Raw genomic sequence first — 13,381 nt, 5'->3', positions numbered from 1 at the left:
CTCAGGCAGGATTTCTTTGGGATGAAGCTCTGGTTTCACTACAGCCAGTCATTCCACACACCCAGATGTTCTCCCTATTGGTGACACCCAGACCCCGAGGCCGACCCACCTTGGCCCAGCTGCAGTGCCCTGCCCCAGGTGTGACTGTCGCTGCCCAGAGGTGAGGTGACACAGCAGCGACCTGCTGTCACCTGCTGCCACGTGGTAATGAAACACAACCTGCTGGCAGCCAATGAAGCCAGTTAGGAAGCAAGTTGTTCTCCACACTTGGAAAAGGGTGAAATACAATAAGGAAAATGGAACAAAAAGGGGTTTCTGCTGAAAAATAAAAACACTAAGGGAGCTAATGCTGGGAGTGGGGAAACTGATCACTACCATTTCAGATACTCAGCAAAAACAGGGGCCGCCTTATGTGCACCGTGATTATACACATCATGAGTAACACACATCTATAATAATACTTGTACAGAGAACTTATTTTCCAAACAGACACAGGGGTTAAATGCAGGAAGGAAGGGGAAATGACTGAGCAAAGGCAACACACACCCAGCCAGAGCCTGGCACAGCCCACGCTGCTGCTCCCAGCCCACCCACTCCCCAGGTACCTGCGTGCACCAGGAGGAAAGGGCTGCCAAACTTCTTAATAATCCTGTGACCCATTTAAAACTATCTAGTCTTACATTCATATATGCTGTATGAGAAATAAAATACAGCACTCCCAAGTTTTGAGTGGCAGCACTTCCCTCAAGACAGATAAAAGCTGCGAGTTCTCTTTGCTGTTTGGTGCCAATTATTACAGAGTTTTGACTTATATATTATTACATAGATCATTTAGTAAAACAACCGACATACAAACCCAGTGGTGTGTCTCCCCTCAGCAGATATCTGCAGGATCTGGAGCAGCTCAGACACTCACCCATCTCTCCATATTTTGGAGATGGGTGGGCTCCTTCCCCTGCACCCAGAGGAGACACAGTCCCTGCCCTACAGCTCTCTGCAGCGTGCAGCCTGATTAACAGAGGTCCAAACAATTTCTAGTTATCACAGACATGAATTTAACTGCACCACGTTTTGGAGGGAAAAACAACAGGCACCCAACTTGTGGCAGCCCCTCTGGAGACGCTGGCTCACACCTGAGCCCCCCAGGTACCCGGGCAGGGTTTCACCTGCTGCCCCACCTGTGCCCAGGGGGCTGCCCCAAAGCCCCCAGGCCGTGTCCCTGCCCCTGCAGAGCCCGGGGTCACCACGCTGCTGGGGCTGATTACTCCTTTAATAAAGAGCCCTGTATTTTCCAGAGGCTGCAAAATTGATGCGGGTTGCCATGGTAAGCACACACTTTCCCATTTAGCAGAATAATAGGCAGCTTTGTATAATTCACTGATTTCAGATGATTTCTCACCCCAAGTGCAAGTCGCTCAAGTTATATAAGTCACCTGTTGTTTAGTCAATCTGGCAATTTTAATTAGAATAAATTTTTATGATTCGTCTTTGCAACACTCAGAGCAGCTCTGCCACCAGAATGCCGAGATGTCTGTAAATTATACAGGCCCCAATCACATCTTTTTTTTTGCTGTTTTAATTACAGTAACATTGCAGCATTAATCATGTAAGCCTCTGTAAAACAAGTAACAGCCATCCCCTACCATAATTAAAAAGAAAGGCCAAGCAAACAGGAGCTCTGGAGTTTACCATATTTTCTCTGAAAATTATATTTTAACTTAAGAGTTTCACAAACATTGGTTTTATTTGGCTCTAATTAGTGTTGTGAAGGAAACACTGAAAGGTTAATAAGGGATGGTTAGTTTGTAATGCAAGTTTCCCAGTGCCAGCCCCAGTCTGTTTTCAGAGTCATTAGCGATGTAGATTGATTACAGGAGGAGATTGGGAAGTGCTGGCTTGCTGTGCTAGCAGAAGGTTTGGTTTTATTCATATACCTTCCCCACTGCTCAATCTGATGGCCATTACCTTGACCACTTTGCCAGACCTGACTGCTGTGAGAAGGAAAGTGTTAAAGGCTTCCTCAGAAGTTACTGCCAGAGGGGTAAAAGAGGCCATGTGAGCCTTTTTTGACTTGTTTGTAAGGCAAAAGGAAGCTGCAAGCTTGCCTGAACTGTTTGTTTATCTTCAAGTATCTTAAAGTCCAAGTATTGGGCAGTGGTTCTGGAAAAGGAGGCTTTGGAAGAGCCAGGGTTAAAACCACCCCATCTTCAGCTGAACCCTGAGACAAAGATCTCTGCAAAGGTTCTCCTTGGGCTGGAGTTCAGGAACAGTTAACAAAACCAAGCAGAAATAGAAGCTGAAATTCTCTAATCTGAAATACCTCTTCTTCATATCTCCTATAAATTGCTCTCCAATCACCCAGTTAAAATATGGGTAAGCAATGACTGAATTTGACAAAATCTCATTAAAAAGTACAATAAAACAGTAGAAACTCTCCAAATTTCTGGGCTGATCATTCATCCATTGCAAACCTACACAACAGGGCATGGATTCAAGTTTTAATTTTCCTCTCCAAGTTGCCAAAATGTTCACATCTGCTGAGTGTTCTCTGTGCTTAGGGGGAAAAAACTTGAGGATCTAAAGGTTGTAACTCCTGTGACCCTGAATGGAGTAACTTCAGCGATGAAGACTCCACAAGAACTATCTTTGCAGGACAAAGCTGAAGGAAGAGTGCCAGGAACGTGGGATATAGGACAATGCTTCTTATGCAAACAAAGGAGGCTGCACATCTGTTTGTTATTTGGTTCTGCTCTTGCAAAGGGGGATTGGCTGCACTTACTGCCACGGAGATGACTTCAGTGTCCCCCCAGAACCTTCCAGCAAGGACTGCTCCAAGCTGTGCTCAGGGAGAGCAGCACTAAGGGAGAGCAGCACAGGGGATCTGCCTGCGCCAACCAGCAATTCCCTGCACGGATCAACCCTCCTGAAGCGACCCCTGCCCGGCCCTGCTGCAGCACAGAGGTGAAGGCAGCTGAGCTCACAGGCGGGGCCAGCTGTCCCTCTGTCCAGGGCTGTGATGTGTGATGGTGTCCACATCACCATCGTGTGATTCTGTGATGCTGTCCACATCACCCTCTGAAGCAGGAGCTGAGTTACAGCCAATGGTCCCACAAAAGACATTACGCCCTCCACAACCCCAGTTAGGAAATGTGAGCAGGAGGTTGGGGAGGATGGAGAGAGCATGGACAAAAGCGTCAGTGACCTCCACACAGAGCTGATTCAAATCCTCAACACACAATCATTTAAAAGTGTGGGAATCATAAGACAATCAGCTCCTCTTCCCAAAGACCAGCTTACCCACTCGTCAGGAAAATCCTCCTCAGGGCTTTCAGGGTACTGTGAGAAGCTGATTGCTCCCTCCAGGCTGGCCACTGCAGGAGCACCACTGAGCTCACTGAGGCTGCTTTACCAGAGCTGTGCAATAATACAGAAATCAGAGGAGCTGGAATAATTGACACTGCCCTGAAAGAAAGCTTACAGCATTCATCCATCTTAAGGGATGTGCTGTCACTCACACATTAATGTTATACTTCATGTCTTGTGCTGCATGTATGAATACAAGAACTTAGGTACTTTTATTAATTTGTAGACGCTTCCAGAGAAATGCAGCCTCCAAAGCCCTAGAATATGTCACTGAGGTCTTTATGTGCTCTACAGAAAGGCTTTTCTGCAGAGTGAAAGGGGGGTGTAGGTAGAACGACTGCTGGAAATCAGCTTACAGAAAATCAACAGTTTCTAATACCTGTGTTTGCCTCCAGTTAATGCCATTAGTCATGTTCTCAATTCACAACTGAAATACACCCAGATACTATGCAGATGAGCATAAGAACCAATTGGAATATTCCAGATAAAACCTGATCCCCTAAATGATGATACATCTGAATAATTTGGGATGCAACCAGCAGGAAAAGTTCCAGTGAATATCACGGGCCCATTTCTCCTTCACACCCAAATCTTATTTCTATACTGTGTGATAGTATAAAGAAGACTTAACATAAGTATTTAAATATAACCCATTTCTATTCAAAGAACCCTACATCTTGCTGCAGTTTATGGGACCCAGACACAATTAAATCTCCCCTGTGAGCAAAGTTACACAGATGTGGAAATGAATGCGGGATCAGGTCTTTCCAGATGACATTTCACGTGAACCTTTACTGCTGATCTGGCACCAGGAAAGTGGAAGTGATGCTTTTAGAAGCAATTCTCTGTAGAGATCCATTACTGACATTGCTTAAAACCCTCTCATTTTGATTCTAAAGCTTTTTCACTATTTTATGTCAGTGGTGACTATTTCTAACACTGCCATTTTATGATTAGCGTGTGCTTATTATTTTCATATTTTCTATTTTTGTCTTAAACGGTGAATCACTGCTTCATTGGACCAATGATTTTCTTTCTGTAATTGATGGCTAAAATACTGGCCAGCATTGGGAATTAAGGTAAGTGTGAAATCTGTTGCTTCTAACACTAAAAACTTATATTGGAAATATCTCCTTTCTGATTTCTATGCTGGCTCCCATGACTTAGAGAGTACGAGAATGGCTCTTGCTCAAGGCAAGGTGAAAAAGGCAGTAGAATACATTTAAGCATATCCAGGTGCTTGTGCACATCCACACAAAGAAAACAAGCCAAACCTGCACAAACACTGTGATTGGAAGAGGGCAAAGGGATTTAAAGAAAAAAGTACCAGTATGAGGAAAACCAAGGGAGGAATAACTACCTGAATCACAAAACAGAGTATCCAGCCTCAAAGATGCTAATTCAGGTCCTGAGGGATCTAATCAGCCTCTTTGTTGAAGTAAAGATAAAACTTTTTGACAGCAAACACTTTCTGATAAAATGGAATTTTCAATTACCCTGTGAACATCTGGTCCGTGCTGCCATTTCCAGGGAAAACCACCACCACAGTCTGCAGGGCTGGGAAACATCTCCCACTGAGCTCTGCCGTGGTGCTGGCAGGAGCAGGCTCAGGAGCTCCCACCAGGGCTCACCCCACAGCTGTCCTCAGGGGCAGCGTGCTGCCCGCTCCCTGTACCAGCTCCACACCTCAGCTCCTCCTGCAAACCAGGGCTTCCTCCAGAGCCGCACTTGGAACCTCGGCTACACCAGGATACGGAGAAAACCCACCCCATCCCGCGGGGAAACAGGCCAAGGCACAAAGGGGAGCCCAGCATTCAGTCCCGTCCTCCAGCCATCCCCAAACATCGCTGAGATCCAGCAGCTGCTTGAAAACACCCCTCTCGCAGAGAAATCCTGGAGGTTCAGCTGAGGACTCGTTAGGAAGAGAGCACATATAAACTTCCAGCAGCACTTAGCACCTCCACAAATAAACAAACAATTACAGGCAGCCAGGCAATCGCTGAAGGTGGAACAGCACCAGTGCCCGCCTTCCTCTGCATCCCATTTGGTGCCAATTAGCAAGGGAAGGAAAACAATCCTGGCCTATAATGAACTCCAAATTGGGTACATATTAGAGCAATTAAAGCCATCTTTTCATCAGATGAATTTATAATCAATAATTAAGATCCTGAGGTAAAGAGGGACTGGGCAGAAGTCCTGCTCCCAAAATACGCAACGTGGCTGAGCTCCAGGCAGTATTTCTGATGACCTGCTGCTACCCACTAAAGCTCAGCACTCTCCATGCCATGGTTTGCCATTTTTCTGGCAATCTAGGTCATTTCCAAAGGAGGAGAAAGGGCTCCTGCCAGCAGGACTGGCAGCTGGTGTCACTCCCACCCGAGAGTGGCACCAGGAAAGTGAAACACCAGCAGCTCCCTGGGGCTCCCAGCCTAAGTACTGACCACTGGTGCCACTGGATCCATCCAAGGAGCTTGGATCCATCCGAGCCTATCTCCCTCTGCAGGAAATGCAGCATCTCAGTAGGCAAGGGCTGGCCAGGTCCACACTGACCACGCTGAGCCACCACACAGGGATCATCCCCTACCAGCCAGCTACAAGGATTTCTGCCACCCAGAACTCATGAAGGACTCGTGGTGCCTCAAGCTGAGGTCCAAGCCCAGCAGAGATTGGACACAGGGGAGCCACACCAGGCTCCCAGCCAGGAGATCATTACCATCAAGGAGCAAGCTCCAACAACAACTCCCCCACCCCGTTTCTCTGGGATTACATGAGATGCAGTTTGGGCAGGGACAACAAGCAAAAGCAAAGCATGGGTACATGAGCTGCCAGGCTGCTCTCCAGACAAGGATTGTGTGTTTGGAGCAGTAGTCAGCCAACAGTCCTGCACATCCTTCTCAATGAATTTCTGGTGTTTTCTCCCCACCCTGCCACTCTGCTCCAAAATCAGGTAAAAATTACCAAGTGAAAACCATCGCTTTAATCATGTGGGAACTGCTGTTATCACCATCATCTCAGCATCTTGATTTTCCTGATTATTTTCTGCAGTTCCTGTTTCACAGATCAGCTCAGGCAACACTCTCTTTAACCTTTTTTTCAGCTTCTGCGACAGTAACCACTCACTTCCCCGCCTGTGCTGCTCCTCTCATTGCTCCACCAGCACCCCAATAACCTCACAGGGTCACCCCGAGCTCTTCCACACCAGACAGTGTGGGCCCTGCAGGACAAGAGAGCTGACTGTGGCACACCTGCCTGCAGGTGCAGCTGGGTGTCAGTGCTGCTTTCCTCCCAGAATAAACCAGACCCAGGAGCACCAACCCCCTGGGCCATTGCAGGACTGGGAGACAGACAGGCTGCCTTCAGAAGTCACCTTCTGGAAATACACCTGATTTTTGGGTGTATTTTACATGCAGTGAGGAGTCCATGCTACAATGGAGTGAACCATATTTACTTCCATCTGACTCCTCCGAGGAGCTCTGCCTCCAACTCAGCCTCTTTAACTTATTTGCATTGTTATCAGAGCCAGCACGCAGACTTATCAGAAATGTAATCCCTGTAAAACCCTATCTGCAGCCCATTGAGATTGGGTTTTCTGCTGAAGAAATGTGACAAAAAATTAACAGATGTTGCTCAGACCATTCACCAGGATGGGAATCAATTATGAACATTTTTGCTTCCACAGTCATCCCTTACTACAAATGCATCTTAGGAAACCCTCTCCAGATCGAAATGAAAAAGCATTTCTTTGTAATAGAAGAATAATAAATGATAGCTATCAGCCTGCATTCTCTGACACGGTGCTGGTCCGCAGAGAATTAAACTGCCACTGTACAGTTATATAAATGCTTAATTTTTTTCATCTTTGGCCACAGTAGGGTTGTCTGGAAATACATTATCGCTGCGGATGCCATCCCTCTCCAATTAGTGCGGCTGGCAGCGTGGAATGTGTAGGTGACCTCTGTGCTCCCCTCCTCGTGGAGTCTCACAGGGTTAACTGTGGCCATTTAACAGACTCCATCGAGAATTAATACAGCCATCAGATTCTCCCCAGAAAAATCCCACACTCGGTGGCGCAGATGGCAAGAACTCTCTCTCCCCCGTTTGACTCTTTCATGACATCAAAACAAAGGCTTTTAATGATGTTTACCATGAATTGAATTAAACAGCTGAAGACCAGTTCATAATCACAGCATTTTGTTTTCATATCCTTAAGTCTTTTAGCAGTGGGGCTTCCAGTTGAGCCTCAGCTCCAGCTTATCTCAAGATATAGCCAAGTGCCCCGAGGCTCCCCCGCGCCCGAGCACCAAACCGCACTCAGGCTCCTTAATTGAAACAGACAGGATGTTTGCATTGGATGTTTGCATCCCTCAGACAGTAAAAGCGACATTCATGCCCAAGTACAAACGACACTTGGGCTCAGCTGAACTCCTCTGACTTCCTTCCTCCAGCTAATACCAGTCTGATTTCAGAGCAGGGCTTCATCCCTGCACATGGGGATGAGAAGAGCTGAAAGCTGCCACCTATGCAGGTGAGAAGATGCAAACCCTCGCCCACAGCCTGAGCTAATCCCCTGTGGGATGCCTGGGTGCCTGCCCACGTGCCCTGCTGACCTGTGGCAGAGCTGGGATGGGAGCACTGGGAAGGGCACACACCATCAGTGCTCCAGAGAGGAGGCAGGCAGGGACCAGCCCTGGGCACAGCACCCTAATTCCTGCCCTAATCCCAACTCCAGCACTCCCTCACTGTCAGGCACATCTCGGGGCCTTGGAATCTTGCCTGTGAGTAGAGGATAATCCCAACTGCTGGCTCACCTGACAGGCGTGGAGTGAAGATTCATTAATATCTACCCAGCACCCTGATGATGTACAGCGTTATCCCCAGCAAGCACTAAGCATCCTCACTGCACACCCACCAGGGCAGCACAGAGGGGCACGTGGGGGCAGTGGGCACCCCCAGGGTGGTGGCTCACCTTGCTCGGGGCCCTGGGAGCCCATGGAGGGCACGCTGGTGTTCAGCACATCGTTGACGGCTGTGTCGCAGTAGAGGCCGCGCTGCACGTCGTGCTCGCTGTCCGTCTGGTCACTCTCCTCGTGCCCACTGTCCTTCAGGCTGTTCCCCTCCAAGTCCTTGAACGTGGAGCTGCTGGGGAAACACAGCTGTCACTTCCTGGGTGGGACAAGGTGGCCCTGACACCCCGGGGTGCTGCAGTGAGACCTGTGGGGATGGGAGGTCCCTGTCCCCCCAGCACCCAGGGACACCCAGTGACACCCAGTGACACCCAGGGGCACCCAGGGGCATCCCAGTGACACCCAGGGGCACCCAGTGACACCCAGGGACACCCAGGGCACCCAGTGGGACACCCAGTGACACCCAGTGACACCCAGGGGCACCCAGGGACACCCAGGGGCACCCAGTGACACCCAGTGACACCCAGGGACACCCAGGGACACCCAGGGACACTGCCAGGCACAGAGAGCTGGGCAGGGACTGGGGGCACACTCCCTGACAGGCACCTCTGCACCCCAAAACACAACCACAGCATCCAGCCTGCACCACCCTGCTCCTGCCCTGGGGTCAGCCTGTGGGTACCCTCAGGCTGCCCTGCATCTTGCAGAAGCTCAGAGTGAAGCAGGATTTGAAATAAAAATTTTAAAAATATACATTAAATGAGCTGTTTCTACAACTTGGCTCTCCCAAGTTGCACTACCTCATACTGCAGTTACACAAGATCTAAGCCCCATTTTTTTAGGTTATAAGCCAAGTCCTAATCACTTCAAGCTTAAAAACAAAAGTCTTCCTGGAAACAGGAATGTCTTTTAATCATGATGATGCATTCTTATTTTTAAAAATAAACCAGTGATTCTGGGTCCAAGTTCACGCAGCTTGAAGGAAATCTGATACACAGTCAAACATCCTTGACAGCCTCTGCCAGCACAGCCACTGCTGGAAGGACCAAGGACTGAGCTGCTCCCACATTCCCCCAGGGCTGAGCAGCCCCAACACCCCCTGGAATGCAGCCCCTGGCCAGAGGGATGGAGGAAGGGCAGCTCCTGTGAAGAAAGGCTGAGAGAGCTGGGATTGCTCATCCTGGACAATGTTCTGGGAACACAGCCCCTTCCAGTTCCTAAAGGAGTAACTTTTTACATGGGCAAATTGTGATAGGACATACAAAAAAGAGGGAGGGTGACTTTTTACACAGGCAGATAGTGATAGGACAAAGAGGAATGGTTTTAAACTGGAAGAAGAGAGATGATATTTAGATGATAGAAAGAAATTGTTCCCTGGGAGGGTGGGCAGGCCCTGGCACAGGTGCCCAGAGCAGCTGGGGCTGCCCCTGCATCCCTGGCAGTGCCCAAGGCCAGGCTGGGCAGGGCTGGGAGCACCTGGGGCAGTGGGAGGTGTCCCTGCCATGGCAGAGGGTGGCACTCGATGGGCTTTAAGGTCCCTTCCAACCCCAACCATTCTGTGGCTCTATGAAGAGCTGCATTTCTGGCTCCATTTGGGACCCCAACACCCTGAGAGGGGCCATGCCCCAGGACCAGGGGCGCTGTGAGCAGCAGGGACACCTTGAGGCACGCCTGCCCCAGGTGGCACAGCCATCAGGGTGTCCCTGGGGACACCCACCCTGTGCTCCTTCCACACCCAGCCCTGGCACGGCAGAACTGCACCCATTGGGAGGATCCACCTGCACCCACTTCTCTGAACTTTCTCACTGGCTGATCTGGTGTGAGACGTCAGTGAAAGACTCAGCCTGGGCTTCAAAGCCCCAAAGAGCTGGAGATTTTCATTACTTTGAAAAGCCCTTTTGTGTCTCCACGGAAACCAAGCAGACCACCTACCATCTAATGCTCTGCAAAAGCACACGAGGGGGGAGCTCTGAAATACATATAAATTGGTAAACCTTCAAACATTACCTTTTAAATAAAGATGTCCCTATTGAAGCCGCTGACTTTGATTCCAGGTGACATCAAAGATTTTTAAGTTAAGAAAGCACTACAAATCTACAATTCATTTGTGTGAGTGCAGATGAGCGGGAGAGGCAGGCAGACAACACAGGAAAAGTACAAATAGATTAATTAAGTGCTGGATTTGAGAAGATTCACTCACCAAAGATAGCAGAACTACAACATCTTCATAAAGGCAAAGGATGAAAATGATGCCACAGTATGTTACAGAAAATATTTTTTGTTCTCAGATGTCTGCACAGCATTCCTGGCACCCGTGGTACTTAAGATAGAAGACAAAGGTAGAAAGCAGGGGGAAGCGCTGTCCTACACGGAGCTGCTGCTCGTAATGCGCAGGCAGCCCATGTTACAAGGCATTTATCCTCCCTGCAGTGAGCCAGACTGTAATGCAGCAGCCACAGACATGTCTCCGCGGCTGACACTTCCTAAAGGATGGGCAGGTCTGGGGGAATCGGCAGCAGCAGCATCTCCCAAACAATACAGGCTCGGAGTCAGCCCCGCTGCGCAGGCGGCAGCGCTGCCTGCCTTTATCTTAGGTGTGAACAGGGAAAGATTAATAGATTTGGGGTTTTATCAGTGTGCCTGAAGACTCTCTGGCAGGAGCAGCGTGGCACAGGCCAGCCAGCTCTCTCAGTGTCACATTAGCATGGTTAAACACCACGAGCCACTCGGGCAAACACACCTGCCCTCCACAGCTGAACCCGCTCGCAGCTCCCTCGCTGCTCGGGTTCCGAAGGTGTAAACAAGTGGGCTCTCAGCCAGGCAGATAATTGGATATTTTTACTGCTCAGATCAGATCTCAGCAGTTCAGGGCTGGCTTCTGCTCTCTGTAAAACCCTCGGTTCAGTGATGGCTTCTGCAGAGTCGCGAGCACAGCTGTGCTGGGCACGGGCACAGCCATGGCCATGGCTCGGTCCCCACACACCTTGGCCAGGCCCTGGGGAGAGCAGGGAGGTGGGCAAGGAGCTGCTGGGCCCATCCTGCACCTGCTCCTGTGCAGGGAGCTGCCCCTGCAGTCCTGCAGCCCTGGTGAGGGGCACTGACCATGCTGGGTGACCCCTCCTGAGCCTCCTGCCCCTGGGGCGATGCTCACCTCTGGCTTAACACAGCCCGGCAGGGTTCAGCTGGGTAACCCCAGTGACACCCCCAGAGACAATCCCTCACCACTGCCCGGCTCTGAGGAGAGCAGCATTTCACCCAAAGGGTTCTGTTTCCCCAAGGGTGACTGCCAGGTTGCAGTTGAACTGATTGTTTCCTTTTACACATGGGGAAAAATCAGCCTGGCCAAGTGCTGTTTGCCTTGGTATTCAAACTAAAACAGTGAGCTGGAGCCATGAGCTGCATCCAACCCAATTACCTGCCCCCAAACAATTTGGTTTTTTTTTTAATTTTCCCTGCCTCACATGGCAGGGAGATCTCACCAGCCAAATCTATCCTTTTATTCCTGCGCATTCAAATGGAATAAACTCTCAGAATTTGAAAGTTGTCAGGGTAACAGCACTCTACCTCACTTACTGCACCTTCCCAGCATGAAGAAGCCAAAGAGAAGGAAAAAAAGATTTCCTTTACTGCAAACCATGAGCAATGGGACTTAATGGTAAATAAGTACTGTTTTAAAATCGAATTATTACTCTTAAAAAGTTTTGCATATTAAAATAAGCAAGTAGTATATAAGGCAGCATGAAAGAACATTAAACCCTTGGGATTTGGCTGGGCAAAGCAAGCCCTCCAAGCAAGCCTACGTACCTTTTTATTAAATGAGCTCTGCTGTTCACGTAGTTGGAATCAAAGGAGTAGTTTTCAGTCTGGAAGGAGGAAAAGAAAACGGACATGGTTACAAGTCTGATTTCTCCATGAGTGGGAAGAGCCAGGTTTGCAGGGCCAGGATGCAACCTTCCAAGAGGGAAGGAGCATCCCATGATGGCACAGGCCCCGGAGAGCAGGACAGAGACAGATGGAAAACTCCAGTACCTGTCAGTCTTTCCACCAACTTTCACCAAAAAAAAGCTGGCTGGTGACCACAGAACAATTTGCAGAGAAGAAACAATGTGACTATGCTCTGTTACAAAACTAATTGCTTTTAATTCCCTGATGGAGTCAGTTCTGTGTGTGTCAATTTGACTGAAAGTTCAAAAGGTATTTTTCTTATTAGTGCATAATTAACATGTTAAAATATTTATTGCATGGATATGTAAATGCCAGCAAGGTAATCCCCTGCCAGAGAATTTAATGCGGGTACTTTTCTTTGTTTTACATCATTTCATTTGCAAAGACAGTGGGCTCTGTTATTAATAAAAAAGCAAACAATGGGTGACATGCCTAAAAGTTGGAGGGGAGTAAAAGAAGGGGAGAAAAGTCAAGGGAGTTGTTACTTGCAAGCAAAACCCACCAACTCGTTCTGCAGCTGAAACACATCTTTTAACCTCAGATTACACAGCCCCGGGGCTCTGGTGCTGGCAGCAGGTCAGGAACCAAAAAAAGCAACCAGAAAGGAGGAGAGAGAGCAGGGGGAAAGCCACGAGGCCACGGGGGGAGCCATCAGGGGGCACGTGGTGGGAGCTGTGCAGTGGGAGCTGTGCGGTGCCATGCAGTGGGAGCTGTGCAGTGCTGTGCAGTGGGAGCTGCGCAGTGGGAGCTGTGCGGTGCCATGCAGTGGGAGCTGTGCAGTGGGAGCTGTGCAGTGGGAGCCGTGCAGTGGGAGCCGTGCAGTGGGAGCTGTGCAGTGGGAGCTGTGCAGTGCTGTGCAGTGGGAGCTGTGCAGTGGGAGCTGTGCAGTGCCATGCAGTGGGAGCTGTGCAGTGGGAGCTGTGCAATGCCATGCAGTGGGAGCTGTGCAGTGGGAGCTGTGCAGTGCCATGCAGTGGGAGCTGTGCAGTGGGAGCTGTGCAATGCCATGCAGTGGGAGCTGTGCAGTGGGAGCTGTGCAGTGCCATGCAGTGGGAGCTGTGCAGTGGGAGCTGTGCAGTGGGAGCTGTGTGGTGCCATGCAGTGGGAGCCGTGCAGTGGGAGCCGTGCAGTGGGAGCTGTGCAGTGGGAGCTGTGCAGTGGGAGCTGTG

General features: G+C 49.5%; 1 protein-coding gene across 2 annotated transcripts in view; it reads right to left on the bottom strand.

Annotated features, from left to right (window-relative positions):
• PCDH19 (protocadherin 19) overlaps positions 1 to 13,381 on the bottom strand; it is a 57,818-nt gene that overhangs the window by 18,026 nt on the left and 26,411 nt on the right. The window contains exons 3-4 of one of the 2 annotated variants that reach the window (XM_030967660.1): positions 12,072 to 12,130; positions 8,330 to 8,502 (exon numbers count right to left, since the gene is read on the bottom strand). In XM_030967660.1, the coding sequence (XP_030823520.1) occupies positions 8,330 to 8,502; positions 12,072 to 12,130 (232 nt within the window). The remainder of the gene's footprint in view (positions 1 to 8,329; positions 8,503 to 12,071; positions 12,131 to 13,381) is intronic. The other variant, XM_030967661.1, reaches the window with a different exon arrangement.

This window comes from Camarhynchus parvulus, chromosome 4A (assembly GCF_901933205.1).
Source record: "Camarhynchus parvulus chromosome 4A, STF_HiC, whole genome shotgun sequence".
NCBI lineage: Eukaryota > Metazoa > Chordata > Aves > Passeriformes > Thraupidae > Camarhynchus > Camarhynchus parvulus.
The sequence above is the reverse complement of the archived record's forward strand: the minus strand, read 5'-3'. Positions and strand labels throughout refer to the sequence as shown.